The sequence below is a fragment of the Ambystoma mexicanum genome, chromosome 2q, assembly GCF_040938575.1.
Source record: "Ambystoma mexicanum isolate Mex_15411 chromosome 2q, UKY_AmexF1_1, whole genome shotgun sequence".
Taxonomy (NCBI): domain Eukaryota; kingdom Metazoa; phylum Chordata; class Amphibia; order Caudata; family Ambystomatidae; genus Ambystoma; species Ambystoma mexicanum.
The window spans coordinates 113,011,660-113,036,785 of record NC_090924.1 but is presented as its reverse complement, the minus strand read 5'-3'; the positions used below and the strand labels follow the sequence as shown (position 1 = coordinate 113,036,785).

Below are 25,126 nucleotides of genomic sequence, written 5' to 3'. Positions count from 1 at the left end.
CGGCTCAGATCCCTTTTGACACCATAATCAAAGACTTTCGTCTGTGCGTAGGATTTTGCTTGACCCGTCGCAGGACCACATCGATCTACAATTCTTTACAACCCCTTTAACTTTAATTTCTGCCACTTCTCAGCTGGATACCTTACAGAGATCTTCGATTGGGCACACCTGCTGCCAGACCACTCTGTCTCACAGATTTGCACTTTTGGACTACAAGTCACAATGCACATTCCAGGTTTTGTTCCCACTTCACCAGTTACAAGCATGTTTGGGATTTACAGGTTATCCCGCCTTAGCTTCCCTCGAGTCACAGGAGCTCCATCTTTTACCCTCAGTGATAAGGTGTCAGCGATTTCTCCATGGGGATTCACTTTAGGTCAGGGTCCCAGCAACTGCCCCTCAACTACCTGCGTTTCTGAAACTCACCCAGGGAGCAAGCACTGATTTAAACACTACCAGAAAAGTGTAGCTGGAGTTTGTTCCCTGGGGCACGGCTCCCCTACCACACTGTCGTCCCCCCTCCCCCCCCTGGTACTCTCAGGCCTCAGTGTCATAGCAGTCTGTCTCCCCTTATGGCTTCCCAAGGTTTGCCCAGCTACTGACGTCTCCTTCTGGTCTTCACGGCTCCTTCAGCAACCCCAGCTCACTCCGAGTGTGCCTTGGTGGCTGACCTTTTATACTCTTTGAAAGAGTGGATTGGCATCAGGTGTGAGTAGATGTCCCTCCCTGCCCAACTTTGCCTGACCCCATTGTCGGGACAGCATGGAGACTGCCAAAAGGAATCCATTGCCCAATGATTGCTATGGGTAATCCTCACGAGTCCCAGCTGCCTCTTCTTCGTCCCAGTAGTTGGACCTCTAGAATGGAAGTAGGGATTATGGGAGATGTAGGTTTTCCTGGAGATCATGGAAAAACCGTGTATGTTTTTTGTCATGATGAAGGGGTAAATGTATTGTGATGGGAAAATAGATTTTCTATGGGGTTTTAATTTCCCTGGTCGTTTTCTCCTTTTTCTTACAGAAAGGTACTGAGTGAGGTATGATGGGACTCTGCTGAAAACATAGCATGACAACTTCAGGTATGTCAGGTAGGCGTGTATTGGAATAGGAGGAATACCATGTCTCGCCCAAGGGAGTCTCCCATAGTCCCAGAGGACCCCCCCTGTCCAGGTGATTCTCCCTCGCTCGTCTGCCCCCAGGGTTGGGATCCAAAAGCGATGGCCCACCCCTGGCCACCTGAACAAAGGGTCCTCAGGAATAGCCTGAGAGAAACAACTCGGATTTCTCACACCTCCTCGACATGATCTAAGTCTTATATATGGAACTGGAGCGGTTTCCAGGCCCGTTGAAGATGGCAAAAGTGGTAACATGCGTACATTGGATAGCTGGCTATATGTTCATAATACTGTGGAGGCTTCTTATATTAGAATAACCCTTATGGCAGGCGATTGGATTGTGTGTCTAGATATCCTGTTGGGAGTCGGACAGGTTGGCAATCGGAGGAGATAGGAGAGAAAGTAGTGTTCCCCTATGCAAGGTTGCTGGTACGTTGCTGGGGCTAAGGTTGGGGTTAGGGTGGGGATTGAGGTGGGGGGACTGACATCACCTTGGTTGGGGGAGGCAATGAGGGAAGGGGGTACAGTTGGGTTGAAGATTTTCTGGCAAGCACATGGCTGGAAATGTTGGGGGGCAGAAGTTTCTGCTTGGTGGAGAATCGACCATTACATATTGGGCAATGCATGATTTCTTGTTTGAGTTAAGTAGGGTCCATTAATATTCTCAGATGGAATGTCAGGGGACCTAGGAATTATTCTAAGGCTAGACGCATAGTGTCTCATGTGAACCGGCACAACATGCACATACTGCTGCTAAAAGAAACCCATTCACGTGGGAATATAAATGATGGTTTTGCAAAAGGGTGAGGGCTCAATTTATTTTACACCAACTTCTCTATGCCGTACAGAGGGGTTAGGACCCTGATACATAAAGAGGTTTCCTTTAAGCTAATGAACTTGCATGTGGACTCGGAAGGCCACTATGTAGTCCTACACTGCAAGCTGGCAAACAAGGAGACTATTGGTGCACTCGTATGGGCTAAATCTAGATAACCCAGGATTTTATGCTGACTGGGGTATATTCTGCTAGCATACCCGATGGTGCTGATAATTTGGGAGTGGGTTATGAACACCATTTTGGATCTGCGCCTTGATCATATAGGCACGACAACCAGGCCACTTTCAAAGGCGGCTGGTAGTATTCTACATTTAATGAATGTGCTACAGTTGAACGATATATGGCGTACACTACACCCAGGGACAAAGAGGTTCTCCTATTACTCCACTGTGCATGACAGGTCTTCTGGGATAGACTTATTTCTGATCTCAGACCAGCTGGTGGGGCAGGCAGAGACGGCTGACATACTGCGCTGTACCTACTCGGATCATGCCCCACCGGTGCTTTCCTTGAGGTGGGGTGCCAAATCCAGGGGCCTGCACTTGGGGTTACGACGGATCTGATCGTCACTCATGACCCCGCAGCTGCCCATGCTGGAGTCTTCCGTCACATCTATGGAGGCCTCTGCCTGCATGGTGTGAGAGCCGAGTGTTTCGTTCGCCTAGCCTTTAGGGTTTTCGGATGAAAAAGCCAACATGAGTTACAGTGCTTTTCGGCATGTTACCTCTAGAGACAGTGATTGCACACTCAGTGCGTGTCTTTCCACAGGAATTTAAGGTGGCAGGAGGGACTACATTTAAATGGGGTTTTGTCCATCATGTTTTAAAAGGGCAGTTGGGCGAAAATAGAAGAAATGGGATGATGGGATAAACATTCTCTAAAAGAAGTCAAAATCCAAGTGGTCCACTTAAAGGTTTCCCCTAAGGGAATCTCATCCAGAAATACCTGGCAGGCCGCCCATGCATGGAAGGACAGTGTCTGCCTCCTCAGGGCATCGGTCTACATGTCTTCCGTTACCACAAAATTGGCAGCGGACAGAAATCGCTTGTTGAAGTAGTGCATGGCAACAGTGTTGTCTGTCTGAATCAGGGCCCACATGTCTTGTACAGAGGGAAGGAATACCAAGAAGGCAAGACTGATGGCCCGCATTTCAAGTAGAGGGATTTGTCCCCATGCTTCCACCAGCCAGCTCACTGTCAAATCTCCCAGATGAGTGCCCCAACTTTTCAAGGAGGCTTCCAACTAAGATCAGATGGGCACAAGATTGCCAAAAATGCTCTCGCCTTAGGATGCTGTCCTATAGGGACCACTACAAGAGGTCCTGTGAAACCTTGTTAGAACCAGACAAACTGCATTCACCATCAGCAAGATGTTCGCCACCCAATCTTCGTGAGGAATGGCCCTTCCTGAGCGGGTGTCCAGAACTGCTCCTTTGAACTGAAGCAACTGGGATGGTGAAACTTGTCCTGAATTGAAACAAAGTGGTTAGCCCAAACTGTGCAGCAGGTGACAGGCAGCATAAAGGTATGCAGGCTCCATGAATCAGCCATCCAGGTGGGTAAAGATGTGCATTAACCAAAACCGCTTTATGAAAACCTGCGGGGCAGAGGAAAGGCCAGACAGCAGGACCAAGAACTGGTGACAGGAGTTGTCTAGCACACATCTCACTTCCGTGCTTTGGGTAAACCGACCCATGGAAGTAGACTTCACGAAGGTCCAGTGACAGTCCCGATAAATGATATGATATATGATATGGAATTTGTAACGTGCCTATACACAAATGTTTCAGCTTGAGGGCCTGAAGGTTCAGGGCCAAGGTGACAATCTTGAACTTGCAAAATTTCAAGAGCTGCAGATCCTTAATTGGATGCAGGCACTCCATTTCTCTTTGGGAACCAGGCAGTTCAAAGTGTATACCAGACCATCCCTCACTCTGATGAAGGCACCATGTGCTTGGTAGTCTTTGCCATAAGAAGATTTATTTCCTTTAAGGAATTGAGGTGGTCTGATGGCCAATGGATGAAAAGGAGACGTAACCCTGGGATTCAACCTGTGAAGCCCAAGCATCGGTAGGAGGTGGTGCAGTGACACTCCTGGACAAATCGGAACAATCCCCACCACCCCCCTGCACTATTGTAGAATGGAGGACTGGAGGGGATTTAGACTGGGGGTTGCTGAAGTGACAGAGGAGTTAACCCCCCCCCCCCTCTGGGGATCTCTGCCTCTACACTGGTGAGAGAAATGCAGTTGTGCCCATTTGCCAAAGGCGATTGCGCTTGCCTCCTACCACAGGGGAGAAAAAGGGCAAGAGCCAAAAGGAACTGCTACTGGCAGCAGAGGGAGCAAGTTCTTGTTCAGCTAAACACAAGTATTCTGTGCCTTGGACTTTTCAAAGGTCCCGTCAACTGTCAACAATCTTTGATCTCTTGGATTGGCAACTTCCTTACAAATTTGTAAATTTACCAGGGCGCAGTTGGAATTGACAATTCCCAGGGAAATGCTTCCTGAAGCAAAAATATTTTAGCGCATTATTTTACTCTACCAGTCTGAGGGCAAGAAGGCAACCTAGTTGAGGGTGAACACAAAACTATGTTTCCGCCGTCTCTGTTGTGGTGTGGGTGGACCGAAATCCTTGATCCGACAGAGGCGGAAAATGGAGTTTAGCAAGGTAACATAGCAGGGATGAAAAGTGGCAAGCTTCTACAACAAGGCCACAACAGGAACAGCCACAGCATGGTTTGACAGAAGAACAAGTTACTTACCAACTGTAACGTTCTTTCGATTGGAAGTTCCTCCCACGTATTCCTCATCTTAGATATATCCTTACCTTCAGCTTTGCTGCTTAGGAAAAAAATGCCTCTCGCCCTTTCTCCACCAGAGGGCGCTCCCCTCGAGGCCACGGCGTCGATGTCCCTCGGCGGCATCCGTCGAGCACCAACGTCATCCGCTGTATAAATGCCTCGAGCGCGCCCGTTGGCCTCAGCTATGTTTTTCGTATATTGTAGCCAAAGGATTGTAGTAAATGGTGTGCCTCTTTTGACCCAAGCTTTAAAACAATTTAGAGTGTAATTCACGTAAATTGTACTGTGGAGGTTGGCTGGGAGGGTCGATGAGGAATGCGTGGGAGGAACATCCAATCGAAAGAATGTTACAGTTGGTAAGTAACTTGTTCTTCGAATGGATTGTGTCCTTCCACGAATTCCTCATCTTAGATAGACTCCCAAAGCAGTTTAGTATTGGAGGTGGGAGTACAGAATTGTTCTAGTGATGTACAGAGTGGAGTACAGATTTAGCAAACAGACCTCCTCGAGAAGAAGTCGAATCTAGAGCATAATGTTTTATAAACGTATGCATGGATTACCATGTGGCTGGTGCACAAATATCTTGTACAGGGACACCCCTTTTTAGTGCTGTCGAAGTTGCCATGCCCCGGGTTGAATGAGCCCTCAGCCTTTCTGGTGGTTCTTTCCCAGCCAATCTATTACGTTGTTATAGCAAAATTATCCATCTGGATAATGTTTGTTTAGTTATAGCAAGTCCTAATTTCCGGCCAGTGCACCCCACAAAAAGTTGATCACACTGACGTATTTTTGCCAATCTTGAAATATAGAAGCTAAGAGCTCTTCTGCGATCTAGTCTATGTAGCAGTTCCTCTTCCTAAATTGCGTGAGGAGGAGGGTAGAAAGTAGGCAATGTTATTTTTTGTGAAAGGTGAAAATCTAAAAAAATTTTGGCAAAAAAGTTGTTTTTACTCTAAGGACTACTTTGTCTTTATAAAAGATGGTGTGAGGAGGACAGCTAGAAAGCGCCTGTAAAACACCCCGCGGGCTGATGTCAATGCTACAAGGAGTATTGTTTTCAAAGTAAGGAGCCTTAGTGGACAAGAGAGTAAAGGCTCAAATAGAATGCATGTGAGGAATTTCAGAACTAAGTTTAAATCCCACACAGGAACTTGAAAAGGTATTGGTGGAAACACATTATTTAGACCTTTTAAGAATTGAATTATTAAAAAGGTATCTTAAAATAAGATTCTTCCTCCGAGGAGCGCTTAAAAATGGAAAGCGCTGCCAAGTATCCTTTTATCGGACCAACCTGGAGCCCCAGATTAGCTAAGTGTAATAGAAAAGATAATATTGTGGGAATATTACATTGAAACGGATCCACATTCTTTTCCCTGCTTCAGTTACTGAACTTGTTCCAGCGACACCGATAGAGACTTGGTTGCTGGCCTTCTGGCCGAAAGCAAAATCTCCATCACGTCATCCAGAAGGCGCCAATCCTTACATCTCATCCTCTCAGAAGCCATGCGTGAAGGTGGAGTGTGTTGACCTCCGGATGGAGAACATGACCTTCCTCTCGCGAGCGAAGATCCTCTCTTTTTGGAACACATATTGGAAGGCAGATGGACATGTCCAGAAGGTCCGGGTACCACGTTTTCCTGGCCCACTCCGGGGCAATTAGGATAATGGTTTTCCTGAAATTTCTCAACCTCCTTATTACTTGAAGGATCACAGGGACTGGAGGGAATGCGTACAGAAGTGTAAACTCCCAATCCACCACGAACATGTCCCCTAGAGCTCCTCTCGGGGGAAATTCCCTTGAGCAGTACAGTTCGCACTTCCGGTTGGTACCGGTCGCCATCAGATCCACTTGGTGAGTTCCCCAAAGGCCGAAGATCGCTTGAATTACTTCCTGAGCTAGCTCCCACTTGTGAGAGACTGTGCTCTGCCTGCTCAGAGCGTCTGCCGCTGTGTTTTGCTCTCTGGCTAGGTGAACTGCCGATAGAGATCCCTTCTTGTATTGCCCAGAACCAGAGCTGCATTGCCTCTCTGCACAGTGGCAGTGACCCTACTCCTCCTCTCTTGTTGAGGTAGTACATGGCCACCGTGTTGTCCGTCATTATCAGGACATTCTTTCCCTGTACAGAGGGCAGGAAGGCCTTCAGCACTTGTCTGATTGCCCTCAGCTCCAAAAGGTTGATGTGTAGTCTGGACTCCGATGGAGACCAGCGACCGCTGATTGTCAATCCGCTGGTGTGAGCTCCCCACCCCGTGAGTGAGGCGTCCGTTACTACTGTTATCTCTGGCCATGGTTGCCAAAAAGATTCTCCTCTGAGGATATGATGTCTGCAGGCCCACCATTGTAGATCCTGCACTACTTTGGTTGAAACCTGCAACATATCTGACATTTCCCCTGAGAATTGGGACCATTGAGTCCTGAGAGCCCATTGAAGGGATCTCATTCTCAATCTGGCTTCTGGCACCAGAAAAATGCAGGATGCCAACAGACCGAGCAACCTGAGAAAAATGAAGGCCGGAAGATACTGGGCATTCTGGAATTTTGTTACCATCTGCAGAATGTGGTGACCTCTCTCTTGGGGAGGCGAGGCTTTGCCCGAGCAAGTATCCAGGACTGCTCCAATAAACTGGAGTTTCTGTGATGATATCATGTTTGACTTTTTTTTAAATTCAGAGAAAACCCTAGTTTGTGAAGGAAGTGGCAAGTCTTGGACAGATAATCCTGGGCTTGTTCTGGAGAACGTGCCCTGATCATTCAATCGTCTAGATAGGGGTAGACATGAATCCCCCCTCTCCTGAGACTTGCTGTCACCACCGCCATCAACTTAGTGAAAACTCTTGGGGCAGAGGTCAACCCGAATGGCAGAACTCGAAACTGATAGTGAGAATTGCCTCAGGTACTTTCTGTGCTTGAGATGGATTAGCACATGAAAGTAAGCATCCTGAAGGTCCAATGATAACAACCAATCCTGGAGTTGGAGAGCCCGAAGGATCTGAGAAAGTGTGACCATCTTGAACTTGTCCTTCCTTAGGAACTTGTTCAAGCTTCTCGAGTCCAAGATGGGTCTCAGTCCTCCGTCCTCCTTTGGAATGAGGATATATGGGGAATACCAACCCTTGTTCCTCTCCACTACAGGTACATGTTCTATTGCACCTTTCTGTAGCAGGGTTAAGACTTCCTGCAACAGGAGCGGATCTGGATGTTTGACAGAGTTGTATCCGGTGGGTGATTCTGAGGCTTCTTTTGAAAAGGAAGGCAGTAACCTTGGGATACTGTTTCCAGTGCCCAAGCATCTGAAGTAATGCCCCGCCATTCTTCCAGATGCTGTGATATCTTGCCTCCCACTGGGGACTTGTGGGTCAAAACCTCAGAGTGGACAGATGCCGCTGCTGGAACAGGTCTAGCACCTTTTCCTCGCCCCCGAGGAAATTTCCTTTGGCCTCTCTGAGTGGCCTGTCCTCGTCCTTTTCCATCATCAGCATGTTCTGCTGGGTCAGTATTCGTATTCTGGAGAGGTATCCAGACCACTTGCTGATTGCAAGAATTCATGTAAATCTTGTATCTTAGATTGAGGGTCAACTAACTCCTCAGGGACTGGTCTTATGCCGAATGTAACACCAGCAGAAGAAACCTCTTCATCGGCTGATGACTCTCCCTCATATACGGATGACGTGGTCCTAAAAAAAATCATGTCTACTTTCAGGATGAAAAACCTTTTCAGGTGGTATATGTTTTTCCATTGGTGTAGGCATGGGCGTCGACAAAAACGTTGATGGCGTCAATGTTGTAGCAACAACCTTTGATATTGTCGAGGTAGCTTTCGATGCCCTCGAAGGAATCGTCAAAGGAATTGTGGAGACCATCGACACTGTCGAAGGAGCCTTTGATGAGGTCGACTGTATACTCGACGTGACCTTTTTAGGTTGAGTTGTCAACGCCTTGAACTAGACTACCTTTGATGGCGTCGAGGATGTTTTCGATACCGACCTCGATGACGCATGAGAGCTTGATGCCATTTTGTCTCTTTCCACCTCCGATTTATGCACTGCTAGGTTTTTTTTCATGAGGTGTCCAGGAAGAGTCCCTGGATAACACCCTCGACAACTTTTTGTCGGATTTCCTTGTTTTAGATCTTCCCCCGCCACGTTTCTTGTGAGCTGGGGCATGGTGGTCTTCAGACTTTTTTGAGGGGGCCTGGGCCGCGTTCCCAAAAATGTTCAACATAGAAGCTCTAAATGCTTCTCATTTCCTCGGGGAGTCATGTCTTGAAGGGCATGTTATTACTTCCTCAGATGACGTTGAGGAAGAAGAAGATGAGGGAGATCGTTGACGTCTTTTTGGAGCACGAAGACTTATGGGATCTGCTCCTCGACCTATATTTTTTATTGTGTTTTACCGAAGACTCGGTCGAATCTTTTCTCCCCTTCGAAGAAGACTTCGATGAACCCTCCCCTATTGCCAGTTTACCTTTTTGTTCTTTTAAGGCCTTTTAAGAACCTCATTCATCAATACGGTGTTCGGCACGAGGCACCAAAGGCAATTTTTATGTGGATCAGTCAACAACATTTTCTTTCCACCTTTTTTGGCACTTCTTGAATCCCGTCTTCGGTGTGGAAGGGTTCGATGAAGGCGACATTTTTCTCACGAGAACTGAAGCGCCGTTTGAAACGATCCAAAGGAAAGCTAACGGAAAAACGGAACTAAGGCCAATGGGTGCGCTTGAGGCATTTATACAGAGGATGATGTTGGTGCTCGACAAATGCCGATGAGGGACATCAACGCTGCGGCCTCGAGGGGAGCGCCCTCTGGTGGAGACAGAGAGAACATTTTTTCCGAAGCAGCAAAGCTGAAGGTAAGGATATATCTAAGATGAGGCATACGTGGGAGGACACAATCCATTTGAAGAAAGGTTTCCTACGAAGGACCTGCATGCAGAATAGTATGGTCAAATTGGATCACTGGCAATGAAGGGAGAGAGAGTTTCTACAACTGTTAAAAAAGTGCTCTGGTAAGAGTCCTTCTGTGGTCTGGAGCGTGCATTAAAAACAAGATCAGGAGAATTGTGCAACCCACTGGCGTCCTTTAGGTTGGAGGCCAGTTAGGCCAAGCTTTCTTCCTGGGTGTAGAGCTCCTCCAGAAAATACTCCACCTCACCAGAGTCAAGGGGCTCAAGACCATAGGAATGGTGTCCCTCTCCTCAAAGAATAGCCCCATCCTTGAGATTAATAGACTCCATGAAGCCAGAGAAGTGCGGCTTGAAGGCAGAGCCGATCAGTGTGGAAAGGGAGCAGTCTTTATCAGAGGAGATAAAACAGAGCCTGTAGGCATACAGTTGTAGGCCAAAGAGGTACATCTCATGGCTTTAACAGGCACAGCGGGTCCTTACTCAAATATCATTGCTGAGGTGAAGCTGCAGGCCCCTTGTGAAGATGTCCAGCATCTTAAACCGTAGTAAGTCGTCCTACTGCTCCTTGAGGAGCAATTAATAGAGAATAATACTTTGGTACATAAAGATTCCTCTGAGATGTCATCTTTATGAACAGAGTGGCATCTATCTTCAAAGGAAATCAAGTGCGACAACTTCTGGTCACTAGGAGAGCTCCTGTACTGCTTTTTCCTATCCTTTTCTGAAGAACTTTGGATCTTGCTTCTTGTCCTGCTGGCCACTATTGTTAGGCAAAGTTTGCATGCAGTACCCTCTGGGACCACTACACACAACTATGACTACAGGTGTAAGCAAAACCAACCTTTGGTATAAGTCTGTACCACACAGTTTTTGGTAGCGAGCTGAGCAGCCAGGCTCATCTCAAGAGGGAATGTGAGCTTGTAATGCGGTTACACAGAGGTCTACATTCACAAGTAATCAAATAGACTCTTATACTCAAGTTTTCTTGGTAAAACACTTATTAATTTATTACACAGTCAGTTAGAAAACATTCACTAAAAGGAGGCAATCAATATCACACATACATATACTACAATAATTCACACTATCCGGTTCTGAGACATTTAAATTATTTTGAAGAAGGAGCAAAATGGCATTCAGAGCATTTGAAGTAGGAGCAAAAAGGCATAAGTTAATAAAACGAATAATAAAGTTACTCTTAAATAGTGCAAATAGTTTGAGTTCACCAGAGGAGTTGTTCCAATGTTATAGATAGGCAGAGATCAATGGGCTAGAGTCTTGTATAAGTAAAAACGGTTCTGGTAGTTAAACGGAAAAGTCTTTGCCACGGTTCTCAGAAGTAGTTCATGGAAGAAAGATTCATTTGTTGGGTCACAAGCTGACTAAGCCTGCAAGTTGCCAAAGTTTCACGCACTTTCGCAGTGAGAGTTAAGTTCTCTCTGTCGGGTTTTCACAGTACCTTATCTTGAAGAAAAAGATGCAGCTGATGACTTCTGTTCCTGGCAGTTCCTGCAGATCTTGGCGTTTCTGCGCCTCAGTCGTGGGGACAAGAGGCAGGACGTCAGGGACTCCTGCACTGCATAGGCACTGGTCACAAAACTGGCCAGCTGTCTTCAAGCACACAAACTAGTGTCCTTCTACCTGGCTATTAGGTTTCCTTCAGCACTCTGAAGAAAATACAACCAGCTCGGAGAATGGTATCCAGGTGGCTTACGAGTTGATTGGTCCTACCAATTGAATGGAAGAAGTCGTCCTTGAAGGGCTTCTCTGTCGAGAGGAACTTGGCAATTCGCACCTGCAGCAGGTCTTCACCGGGCAAACCAACGAACCAGGAGTTGCAGCAGCCATCCTCTTCCAGCTCGTCTTCGGCTCTTTCGTTCCAGTGATCGACTGTCTTCCTAGCCAAGAGACTCCCTTTTAAACAGTTTTCTCCCATTCATTCCAGCCTAGCTGCCACTCACCCAGCAGGGTGGCTGTCCTTGACGGATAGTCAGCCAGCCAATCACGGTAGAGTGCATTTGGGTCTCCTAAGAGACTAAGCACAGGGAGTTTCGGGCACCACCCTCACTTCCTGCCCACCCCAGACACTCAGGCGCCAGAGGCGGCCTTCAGTCCTGAAGGCGTAGGAACAAAGGGATCAAACCTAGTTTGGCGCACAGAGACAAACTCTACAAGGACCTTTAAAAAAAAAAAAAAAAAAATGGCAAAAAAAGAAGTCCAGGACACGTTTAAAGAAAAGAGGCTCATACGCCATCTTGAAAAACATGGCTCCCGCACTTTAACGCCATCGGTGTTCGCAGTTGGGAAAAATCATGGTAGTTCATTGTAAAACCACTGCCACCAGCCATTTTGAGAGGAAGGGGAAGCTTTGGACTGCTACATGGGTTTCTAGACATAGTGGACAACCCCTCCAGCACTCCATTGTAAGATAGGGTGTGCTGGGTCTAGGAAATTAAAAAGACTAGTAAAGTCAATTTAACCTTACCTTCTCTGGGAAACAGTAGTTTATTGGGAAACAGTAGTTTATCCCAGAGAAGGTATCTAAACCTTGGGACAGCCTAAAAGGCTTCTCTGTGTCACTGCACCGAGGGTGCTGTGTAACACATGAAAAGATGATGCCTATGGAGGTGTCTAAAACCCCCATAATCAAAGAACAAAAGAGTAAGGCACACATCAAAATACACGAGAGAGTCGGAAAAAAGGCTCACACTCTTCAGGTACAAAAATCAAGTCCTCAAAATCCAGCAAAGTTGCTGGGGGTCTCTAAGATGAAGGGAATTAGCACATGTATGAGAATTCTCCCTAACAACTATGAATGCGAGATGAAATGTAGATGTCTGCAGAATGAATATTAGATCAAAGAATGTTGAATGAGTGAGTTTGAATCAATGTTCTACATGTGTGTCAGTTGGAAGCAGCATTAGGTTGAGAGTGGTGGCCAATGTCTGTCTGTCTATGTGTGCTTGTTGCTAAAGGTTATGGATTTAAAAAATAAACCCTACAGGTGGATATTGGGAGGCCACCCTATTATGTTGAACAGGAAAGAAAAAGTCTAACCAAACCCAAACAAAGCCTGTAGCAGAGCTGTAAGGCTTAGACAAGGGTGCGAGTCATCTATGGCTACAATGATTCCATCCAGACCAACATCAACAATTCCAGTTAGACCGGTAAATACAAAAATACATCATGATTTATTAGGCCTTTGAAATACACAATAAGCTAATGAAACATTGATCCCACACTAACTATAAAGCAGATATATACATTCCCCTGACGAGAAGATAGAATGGAGTTGATCCAATAGCCAGTGTAAAACAAATAAGTACTCAGATGCATAAAGTTAACTAGAAAGACTTTAGAACAACCATATAAGAGTGCCCTACTAAAGTCCAGCACTAAGATGGTTTTGGGGCCTTGTGCCCTAAAGTCATTAGTTTCAAAGTTACACTTTTCGGGTAGGTAACTATGTGATTGGACGATGCCAGGGGTTGGGACTCAAAGTTCCAAAAGGAAAGGAGAGTTCAGGTAAGTAACTCTCTCAATCATACTACACAAGGATAGGCCTAACACAGGATCCGTGACCAGATCACCACTGGTCCAAGTCAGGAAAGAGGGATGGCGACGTGGCTTTACACCCGTGTAAGCCTATGGAGGGGAGGGGAAAAGAAACAGGTATGTTAACTTATCCCCAACCCCCTCAACCCCCACCCCCAACTTCCATTTCTCCACAGACCATTTCCGAGGTTCCAGATTCCATTGGGGACAGTCTCCTGTGCTTGGTCCGGTCAAGGGAGGCCCAGGGATTGCGGGTGCAGACGTCACTTTTGAACAAAGGATCAAGTTTTGGCAGCCATGTTGCTTGAATCTCAGTTCCTGGCACCTTCCAGCTAAACACCCTTGGAAAGAAAAGATAGACTTCTGCGAGGAAGATGGACTGCAACAGGAGTCACCAAGGTCAGGCTGTGGCAGGTGAGCGTAAATGGACATACAAAAAGTATTAGGCTCTGCACGTCTTCCATTGATGCAACAATGCAGAAAAAAACAAGAAAAAAACACAGGAGCAGGCATCTTGTAATACAAGCGGAGGATTCCCTAAATTGCAAAAATGCACTAGGAATGGTGACAGCTGCAGTGAGGTAGCCCAGGACAAAGCTGCTCAGTCCAGGGACAGTAACAAAGGGTCAGATCCTCGAACCAGGGTCCAGACTATGTTTCCCAGTGGTCTGGCATTCTTTTTGAGTTCAGGCAGAGGACCAAGTTTGCACCAGGAATTCACTGGAGTTGGTGCTGGTCAGCAGGAGTCGTTCACAGATTGTACTTCCGTCGTAGGGGTCTTGGCTCAAACAATGATCTGTGGAACGGCTGCAGGAGTCGTCCTTTTATCCAGGATTTGGAAACTCGCCCAGGTCCAGAAATGTGGGAATCTGAACCATTTAAAACCATGTAAAATGGCGGTGGTTATCAATTATGGATAGACACTAGACAAACAATCGGCACAGCAGCAGACATTCAGGCATCAGGAAGTGGGCTTGGACCAGGCAGTCCCAGCCTCCCACATCCGGCCGCACAAAGACCACCAGATAGCAAGCAAAAGAAGCAGCTTTCCCTGGGAAAGGATATTCCATACATGGTATTTCTTGACCTGAGAAGGCAGGAATAAGGCTAAAGAACCATTTGGCCAAAGGACAGGCAGAAATCCTGTGGCACAGCCATTTTAGAGTGCTAGCCACTCTTCATAGCCATTTACAGTAATTGCAAAGTGGGAGTAAAAAAATCAAAACACGGTAGGAAAATATCTGCTGCCACCAGCCTATTTTGGACGCATTCTGTTTATAACTCAAAAGTTACAAAAAAAAAAATCTAAGGATACAAAGTATCTTAACAATACTATACTTTAGGGTGATGTGTGCAATTATGAAAATATAAGAAATCCATAAAGACAGACACTCTCTTAGCGCTGATAGTCTTATGGACTGATCAGTCGCCACATAAAAATTAGCACAAAGGGAAGGTTCATGTAAAGCCTAGGCTTACATACCTCAAAAAACGCTGGTCAGGCGTCAAAACAAAGGAAACAGAACAACTGGTCTAACAATTGTCATTCTCAGGAAAAACAAAGTGCCAATAAAGGCAGGAGTTAGAGTGAAGGGACTTAAAAATAACAAGTTAGTCATTTTAGCATCTACACAAAGTAGGCTAGTTAGGGATTAAAAAAAAGATGGTGCACAGAAGTGTCATCATGAAAAAAAAAAGTAAAACACTGCCACCAGCCTGAACTGAAAACAATACCTGTGTCAGGGGACTCAACCAGAGACATGAAAATAGTTACAAAGACAATCCTAGCACTGGTAGCCATAGGAACTACCAAGGTTTCTCATGTAAAAAGGACTTTCGCTCTTGAGTGAGTTTAAAAAAAGAACATCACTTAAAACAAAAAGTCAAAAATATAGAAGCCTGCAAAAAAGATAGGTCTCAGAGTGAAGCTACAAAACAGCAACAAGGAAAATATGGCTTAGTAGTGATAAAAACTGCAACGTGCTTCAAGAGGCAAGTCCCCATAAGCATGGTTGAAGAAGAGTGGTCAAAGAAGCTAATCGCTCCTACCGTTGAAAGTCCCTGAGCGACGCAGAGTTCTGTGCATCATTCTGCAGCCTGCTGCCCAGCAATGACGCCACCACATAACAACCGGCCCATTCACATGCCAGATCATGTGACCGCACTCCAAAGACTTCTTCCTTTCTGTGGCTCGCAAGATCCAGTCACTTGCATCCATTTTGGTAGAAGGTGTCGCCTGAGGTCCAAACATCCATGGCTCTGATGCCTAACCACCTCTGCACCTTCCTCCCTGATGCAGCAGAACAACTAGCGCAGTCACGTGACGTATCACGTGATATGCCCTCCTCCCTTGAATCCCAAACTCAAGGGTGTTCCGACCTAAGAGTAACCAGCTTAAGGGCAGTGTGTCTACCCTTTTTGGCGCACGAACATGCCAATACCCACTCTTATTGTATTCTCTTATTAACCTATATTCATATCGCTCCTAAGTTATCCACCCTTACCCTCACTATTTCTCTTCTTCCTATTTGCTTCATTTTATCCTTTCCTCTACTCCCCTCTTTCTCTTAGTGTGCCTACTACCTACTTTATGGCTTCGTCCATACCCTCCCATTAGTTATCTAACCAGGCTTCCAACACTACTTCGACATCGGAATTATTCCATTTATGCTCATAACTTCACTTTTCCCCTCTCCTCTATCTCTATTGGTGTGTGGAATGCTTGCTGTGTCTGCAATTGGGCCCATTCTTTTCTTGACAGATCCTCTCGCTTTCAACTTCTCTGAAACATGGTTTACCCCTTTTCAACACCAATTCCAGTTGTCCCTTTCTTCCCCTAATACACATGTTATGCATATCCCCTGCCAGCATGCCAGAGGCAATGGAACGGATAGTCTTTAACACTCATCCTGGTCGCTCACTCGTCATCTAGCTCACCTGCTTGTTATCTTATTTCGAATATCACTTCCCTTCATTTCAAAACCTCTCATCTTATTCTCCATCCCCAACCTGGTCCACTTCACTCATAGTTCGATGACCATGACCGTCTCTCATCAACTATTCCGCCTACTACCGTTCCTCTTTTTCTGCTTGGTGATTTCAACATCCACCTTTCTCCTGCTTCTTCATTTTGACACCTTCTTTCCTTCTATTGGTATATCTCTTACCCTGCCTTCCAAATTTAAGGCTCCCCCTACAACTCATTTTCTCTGCATTTCCAATAGAAGCAACAGTCTGTTTTCCCTCTTGATCGATCTGCTTATTTCCTGTTTTCCTTTTCTCATCTTACTCCTCTCTCACCAGTGTTTACTCCCATTACTTTTTCACAACACAACCTGCTTTCCTGTTCTGCCCTTCTGTCTACTCTCAACTCTTCCTGCCAAATATTGACACCTTCTCTAGGTTATCCTCTGATGAAGCTGCTACTGCTCTTCAGACTAATCTCTATCTGCTGTCAATTCCCACTATCCTTGTCCTTTTCTATAATCACAGCGCACGCCCCAACCTTGGGTGACACCCCATCTTCTCTCCCCTCAATCCCCACTCTACAAGGCCGAAAAGGCATTGGAAAAGAATTCTGTTCCTTCTCGGATCTTGCATCTATTTCCTCTCTCCATGCTTCCTACGACACCATGCTGCATGCCAAAAAACAATATTTTCCTATTTAACTGCTTCCTTCTCTCATCCCAGTCTGTTACAGCTCCTAAACTCAAATTCTCTCTTCCAAACCCTGACCCCTCTTCCCTTCCTCTCGGTAGCCAAGTTCTCAGATTTCTTCATTAGTAAAATTGCCAATCTCCATTTTTAATTTTCTGATCTGGCCCAACTTCTCCCGATCCTCCATCCCCATTGTATGATTCAGTCAGATTCTTCCCAGCTCCTCCTCTGCATGTTGCATATACTCCATACTTTTTCCACTTACCCGCAGTCTGAGACGGTTACCTCCTTGCATCAAGTCCACCCTTCTCCCGCATCCCTAGACATTCTCCCTTCCTCCATAATACCTTCAGTCTACCCCCAGTTTATTATTTATCTCACTTCTATCAAGCTCTCTGCTATTTTTCTTTCCTCCTTCAAAGATGCTATTATTTCTATTCTCAAAAAACATTCCCTTGCCTCTTGCTCCAAAACCCATTTTTCTTCTTCCTTTTCTCTGAAACTGCTTGAGCAGAAATGAAGAAACTTCAGCATAAACTATCTAAGCTTGCACTCCCTACTCCCCCCTTCAACAATCTGGTTTCCTTCCAGCCAACTGCACAGAAACCTGCCTTCATGTCACTAGCGTTATTCATTCTGCCATACACATTAAACGTCCTGCTGTTTTCGGCATTCTTCCTTTGCCAAGAATTCTTATAGGTTTCACAGTTCCTCTGTATCACCAACATTTTATGAGTTGTTCTCGGTTTGGTGTGTATGTCTGTGGTAATACTTACTCAAATGTTGCCCCACACTTGCATTTCATGCATCTGTAGCTTACTGGGGTTTGAATCTCTACTTTGATTGAATACAGAAAAGGCAAACTGTGTATGGCATCACATAAAAAATGTTGGTGCAATCGCCAGAACGTCCCAGGCTCCCCACTGGCTTTGGTAACACTGGCCGGTTATCTCCAGCATCACTGGTCCGTTTTGTGCTTTTGTAGTGAAGCTCTTACACACACTTCCCATTCTGGAGTGTGCAGACGTCTTTCCGGTTTCATTCACGGCTCTGCAGTTACACACCTACTTACCTTCAGGTCCCGGTCTGGAAAACGCTGCCTCTTCGAAATGCCGAGCGTCCAGTACATCTCTTGCGGTTCCTAGCATCTCTGCGGCACTTCCAGTTTGCACACTGCATTTCCACTTCGATCTCTGCGTTCTCCTCTGCTCCACCACACCGGTATGCGTTTCTCGCTTTGACAAGCCTCTGCATACTAGCCACCGACTTCTCCTGCATTGCTCTGTCCAGTAGTACAGTTGCCATCTTTAAACGTCAAGCGCACAGGTCATTTGGAAAAACAACTAGACTGCATTTTGTGGTTCAAGCTCTTGAGACCTTGTGTAAACTCCTTCCATCCTCCTAGTCTCAGTACTTGGGTGATTTTGAGAGTTGGAGTCATCGGACACATGGTGTTCAAACAGTTCTTCTTAGTGATTTTACATAAAGGTACTTCAGAAGGAAAAAGTGCTGTGTTGGAGCTTTGTGTGTTTAGGTTATGGGTGGGGGTTTTGACCAAAGGGAAATTGAAAAGATGTTGCTTTATTCCCTCTACAACAACAATATGCCATTGAGGCTTTGGGAATTGGAGGATCTTCTTCATGGGAAAGGGGTACATACCGTGTCTCGTCCAATGAAGTCACTACATTTGCCCAGTAGTCGTCTCCTCCCATGTGATCCCCCTTATATAGCCACCACCAGGGTCAGGATCAGGTAGTGGCTGCCATCCCCTGTCCACATGGGAGGAGGTCACTGTCGGGGAATCTGTCATGACTCCATTGGATTCATCACAATTGTCAGCTTGTTTTTACGTGAAGAAAGCATATTTTCTTGCGTATCCTCTTGAATTCCAGATTTCTCTTGGAAGAAGAGGAGGTTGTCCATGAATGTAATGAACATATACATGTGTCTTGAACAAGAAGTGGCAACACCTTACCTTACTTGGATAACAATTGTTGCTGGTAACATCTGGTTGGATCTATGTGTTCTATAAAATTCTACTCTTCAAAATTTTAAACAGTATTTATTTCCTTTTTTGCTGCCAAAAGCAGAGCGTGCAGGGAATCCCTGCACCACTCCATCCCCCGACCATCTCCCCATCCAATATTAACTCACCCCAACCTACCATCTACCTTTTAGCAGAAAAAACTTGGGAAAGAGTAAAGTTAAAAATGTTTTTAGAATAATCAATTTTCGGTGAAAATGCATTCCTGATCCATGCCCTTGCCATGATCCCACTGTGCCGGCGACTGATGGTGGAGCGTAAGCATCATGACGGAGGCAAGACATGTGGATGCCGTCACATTGGAGAACTGTGCCCGAGACAAGAAAAGCAGTAGAATCTTTGTACGACACATCTCGGAGTAAGATGGCAAACAAAGCGCATTGCGATGACCTTGAACAGCTGAAGAAGGCAGCACAGAGTGCCAGAGACTGCCAATGATAACAATGCGTTTGAGTTTTTGGATACCTTGTCTCCAATAGGTCTGCTCACTCTTGTGTGATTTACTCTGTCTTTCTGCATCGGTTTCCTTTTCTGGCGGACTATCAGAGGCATGGAGAATTTGGGGGAACAAGCATGGGTAAGGGATGAGTTTGAGCGAGGGACAATAGGCTGGAAGAGGAATGATCACAGGTGAGGCACTGAGCACAAAAGGGAATTGAGCATGCAGAGGGAGGAACATTTGTAAAGGGCAGCTGCAAGAAGTTGGGCCAGGCATGGGAGATGCTTTAAGAGCTATACAGTACAGATAAATGTCAACTTGGAAATTGACATATTTGATTAACAAAAATTTAATTTGGGATACAGTAGATGCTAAAAAGCATACCAAATGTTAACCAAACACCCATACAATGCTAAGTACTTATAACAAGCTAAGTATCCTAATCTGTGGTTGATTTGGTCACCCACATTTTTCTATTAACACCTCATTCTTCAACATTATTTCTAACATACCATCTGGGTCACATAGCTTCTTCAAGGCTCGGCACATGGGTGCTTTGATTCGCACATTCCTTCCCTTGTGTCGTAGGGTTGTAGCCCTGTGTTAAGAAAGAATAATAATATTAAAATGCTGCACAACTAAAATTACCAAATGAAGGAAAACTTTGTACAAGTCGAGCGATTAGGTGACAAGTTCGCATCAAGTACTGATCATCTATGCCTAAACGTTTCCAAATGCTGCACATCCCTTTAAGAAGGGATTACCAGGGAAGGTACTCGAAGATAAACTGTTCATTTCAAGCATTGAAAGCTGTGGCAAGCAGGCCATGATATTTTTTACTTTGAAGCACAAATCACATGATGAAATTTACTTAAACAGCAAACAGCACTTCAACCTCTGTTAAAGAAAATGTGTGACAACTTCAGGTTTTCTTACGATCTCTAGCTAATACCCATTTAATATTACAATACTGAGAACCGTTATCGTAATATCACTAAATTGGTATGCTTTAAGAGGAAACTCCCAGCCCTGGGTTCAGGGTATATGGTGTGAGAAATCAAAGGGTGTCTCACAGATTAATCACTTGGGATCTGTCATCCAGGTGGCCAGGAAACAGCCATCACTTTCGGATCCAGTTCCTGGGGTGGACCAGTGCGGGAGGATCAACTGGATGAGGGGCCCCTGGGGAGTGGGACACCCAATGGAGAGACGCGATATCCTCTTTCAAATTATCTATTCACCCCTTCTCATTCCATGTGTTATTTGACTACCTCCCCCCGCCCCCTTTCCTACACGAACACGACTACAGGGACTGAGTGCTCTGAGAGAAGACAGACTTACACTCAGCCTTTCCGTGAAGCATGTCCCAACATCAGAGTCAGGCAATTAACCTTAACAACTCACACCAGATTCCCGTTACCCTTCCCCGCGCTGATAAAAGGCAGAGCATGAGAGCACACTATGAGCAGCAGGGCAACGAGCGAGGCGAGGATCGTAGCAGACCCAGCGAAGGAGAAAGCTATTTGAGGCTGCCACTGAATCAAGGAAGCCAGACAAAAAGTCACAGGGAGAAACCAAGGAGAGAAGTGCCCTTGACCTGTCTGACAGATGATCACTGGGCTGTTGAAGAAGAAAGGACTTCAGATCCTGTAAGGTGCCTCTGAGATACGAGAAGCCCTCCTCAGTGACTGGACGAGCCGGGGGAGACTTGCAGCTGCCATGCTATTGCCCACGACTTCACGATCAAAAAGTGAAGTGAACGTTGCATACAGCCGTTGAGTTGAAGTCAACTGTGTGCAGCGGGCAACATATGAGCGAAGGCTGTGGGCAGCAACAAAGTATCAGGTGAAGCTTTTGATGAAAGACACAAGTAAAAGGAAAAAGCTGATAAATGTTTTATTTGAACTTTTAAGAAGTTATCGTTCAATACTAAGTAGCAGAGTGGTCTGGCACCACGTGGGTTCCCAGTCGAAAGATCTCTGCCGGAAAGTATCTTGAGAATGGAACCTTTGAGATATGATTGAACTTTTGAGATTGGATGAAAAGGAACGAACTGGTCAGGCAAAAATCCCTTGCCCAGTCGAAAGTCTTCAGTTCTGTTATATGGAAAGAAAAGCAAGAAACAGTCCCTGCCTGTTGAGGGACACCAAAAGGAGTAAACTCTATGAAGAGAAGGAAGTTGTTGAAGTGTCAGGTCGGAGCCCGATCGAGGGAGAAAGTGATTGAAAAGGAAGGGAATCTCAGCCCGGCTGAGGGAGATTCCATTGTGAAGCAGAAAGGGAAGAATCGGTCCGAGCCTGGCTGAGGGAGACCGAAAGAAGTAAACACTGAGTTTTTATTATTTTCGTTGTGTTGATCCAGGCACTGTGGAAGAAAGACTTGGTAAAGTATATAGAGATGCTATGCTGAAAGACTGATGAAACCTAAAGACTGCCTCCTCCTGCCAGAGAAGTCAGAGTGCTCCAAGTGCCATATTGTTCTGCCTTGTCCCATGCCGAAACGTGGGGAAGGGGAAGCTATAGTTCAGCAATCCTGAAGTCCCATACCACATGGACCTTTTGTTTATCTTGCACTGTTTTCTAACACCTCACACCCTTTTGTTCTTTAGAGTAAGGTTTGGGAAGTTTTTTTTAGTATAGGCCCTTTTTATTTGACAAGACATGACAAGGACAGTGTTTTCTTTTGTTTTGATGGTTGTAGCTTGCTCCCATCGTTAGAACTTAGGTTTAGATGGGTGTTTTTCCAACCCAATAATAGTTCGAAAAACACCCTTGAACTACATCATCTGTGTCTGTCATACATGTGATAAAATGCCTTCCTTACATAGGTCACTGCTAGTAAGATACCCCTCTGTCCCTATGTTGAAGGTATGAGATGAGACAGCCAGCATTCTAGGCAACAGTGTTTCTTCACTAGTAATAAAGCAAAGCCAAATTATCAGGAAAGGAGCAAGATGAGAAAAGGTAAAGTAATCGTTTCTAACATGCAATAAGGGAATATCCATTCTATATATCACTCAAATATATCTGGTTTGCTGTGAAACGAAAGGGTAATATTCCTCTTTCTGTGGCTTGTAGCGGCTTAGAATCACATGCTTTGTGGTTGGCTCAGAATATTACATATCTTTTTCAAATTTTGAAAAAAGGGCATCAATGGGGGTGTTCTGTCACACTGTCCTATCATACGTACAGGTACCCATGATCCCTCACACGTTGATGTCCCCAGAATATATGTTTTTCTGTCATGAAATCTGTATAGGTTGTGAATGCAATGAATTATGTGATGATTGTTTTTATACTGCCCTGTTGCTTCCTTGCGGGGAAGCAGGGTGGGCGTATGTGATTCTAAGCAGATACAAACCACAGAAAGGATTACTAAGTAAGTAATATTTATCTTCTGTGCCTTGTGCATCTGCTTAGAATCACATGTTTTGCACAGATTATCAAGAAAAATTTGAGGATGGTGGTAGCCGTGCAGCAAGGATAATGGAGAAGAAATGTTCTCGATTAGGACTTGCAAAACCCAAGGAGGTCCCAAGAGGGTGTTTTGATTCTAATACATATACTGTAACACAAAAATGAAAGAATCCAATTTGATTCCAGAGTGCCCTACTCAGTCACTATCTCGGCCGACAGAAAAAACTTGATAGGGGGAATTCCATATTGAACAGGAAAGCTATAGACCCAAGGAACATGCCCCCCCACTTGTATGTGGGTTGTTGAACATAATGGCTGGAGTCTTGTATACCTGGTTGTTGGGGGCTTATAATATTGTTAGTTGCCCATATAACAAAAAGATAAGATGATGGGTTCAACATCTTCCCTCATCATATCTACATATATTTTCCCTCCATACAGTGGTGCAGCACTGAATTAAACACCTTGATTGAGATTTGGGGTAAAAAAGAGAATGTCACTGCTCCATTGGGTCAAGAGTTTATAGAAAGAACGTCCCGTCGCTTCTGGTAACACCTACAAGTTATACCCCAAACTTCCTATAACAAGATGTAGTTCACTTGGTGTTTCCAAAGAAGCGCTGAAAACAGTGCTAAGTTCAGTATTCTTTTATAAATGTATTGATTTAGCCAAGTATGGCAGTAGGCCCTTTTCAAAACCGGACATTTGTAACCACATTCTTACATAAAATGAAAAAGGAATAACCAATGACACAATGTATGTGTATACTGGTCACAGAAAATAAGGGTTTGGTGAAGGGCAGGAAACAAAAGGTTTACAGCATATTCGACAAAACCTAAGTTCCAGGGGAGCCATTACTGACAGTTGATTTATGCATATATTTAAAACAAACTGTCTAACTTCAGGGGCAGGGCAAGGCTGTAGGTAAGGTTTAATCTTAAGATAGCAGGGCACAACATGTGATACCGCCTCGTATCCTTTTAACTTTGCCAGATGGATATAATCCTCACACCAGTCCCACCTGTTGAGTTTGTGTTCCAAAGATTTCTTTAAATGAACAAAGCGATAGCCTCTCTTTTTGGCACAAATAGGGTTTTGTTCAAGGTCTTAAAATTAAAACCCTGCAGGGTCCTTTCAGAATAATAACTATCCACAACCATTGCCAATAACTTACAGATGGGATCTGCACAAGATTGTAGGTAAAAAAAGACCCCATGGCACAAATGGCCATGCCTCTTGAAAATGCTAGACCTAATTCTAGCCGAAGATATTCCATGGGGCATTTCGGACATAGCCTCAGCACAGTTTGGCAATAATGGCCCTCCAGTTTATTCAGCCATGAAAGGTCCTGGATAGCAAGTGCTTCAAGGCCGTAGAGGATGGCCGGGACAAAGCATTGTTGGTAAAGCTTGACATCCCGGCCATACTGTACCCCGTAAAGCCTCTGTCAAACTTGCAGGCTTGGAGTGTGAGTGTTTTAGCTTGTCTTTTTTTATTGCTGATAATCCGGTCATAGTTGGGCCGAGCCTCAAACTCCAAGCCCAAATATGGATAAGATTGGGTATATTCTATAGTGTGCAGCGAGGTCTCAATTCCAGTTCGGCCTATCTTATTTCCAGCAATCACCAAGATGTTGGTTTTCCCCAAGTTAATGGCCAGACCCAGCTGTGTCGCATAGCGGGCCAACTCATTAAGCATACTTTTTATCCCTGATATGGTCCTGTCAAACAGGATCAGGTCATCGGCATAGAGCATGCCCATGATAGGATGCTTTCCTATGTTTGGGGGGGAATTTGACTTGGAAAAGATGCAAGGGAGGAGATCTGCAATATATAGATTGTAAAGCATGGGGGCTGCCACAAACCCCTGCTTCACTCCCATATTTATATATATTGGGTCAGATACCTCCCCCTCATTATTCAGTCTGACTCTGGCCGGGTTTTCCCTGGTCGAAGGTGAATAGGGAGGCGCTATTTGATTGTTGAAATCAAAGGCGATATACAATGTAGCATCCTTCCTGTAACGTGTGGTGTTAATCAACTGATACAGCACTCTCAGATTGTGTGTGGTGGCTGAACCAGGTGTGAAACCAATTTGTGCAAAATTGAGCACCTCATTAATTGCAGCCCAATTTTCCAACTCACTCAATACAAATGTCAAAGATTTTGCTATTAACGTCCAACCTGGACAGCAGTCGGTAGTCACGTTATCCCGGTCATCCCTTTTGTGCACAAGTATAAGAACCGACTGTCGCCAAGTTGGCGGTACCATGACAGATCTACAGATGCGGAAGAAAAGAGTTAGAAGCATCTGGGTCCAGTTGTCAGGTTCCCTTTTAAGGACTGTGTTTGCCAGATC

At 45.2% G+C, this 25,126-nt stretch overlaps 1 protein-coding gene across 2 annotated transcripts in view; it reads right to left on the bottom strand.

The window, feature by feature from the left end:
• Nucleotides 1-25,126, bottom strand: part of CRAMP1 (cramped chromatin regulator homolog 1) — a 1,760,184-nt gene that overhangs the window by 1,070,085 nt on the left and 664,973 nt on the right. For both annotated transcript variants that reach the window (XM_069646975.1, XM_069646973.1), the window contains exon 7: nt 19,865-19,950. In XM_069646975.1, coding sequence (XP_069503076.1) covers nt 19,865-19,950 — 86 coding nt within the window. The remainder of the gene's footprint in view (nt 1-19,864; nt 19,951-25,126) is intronic.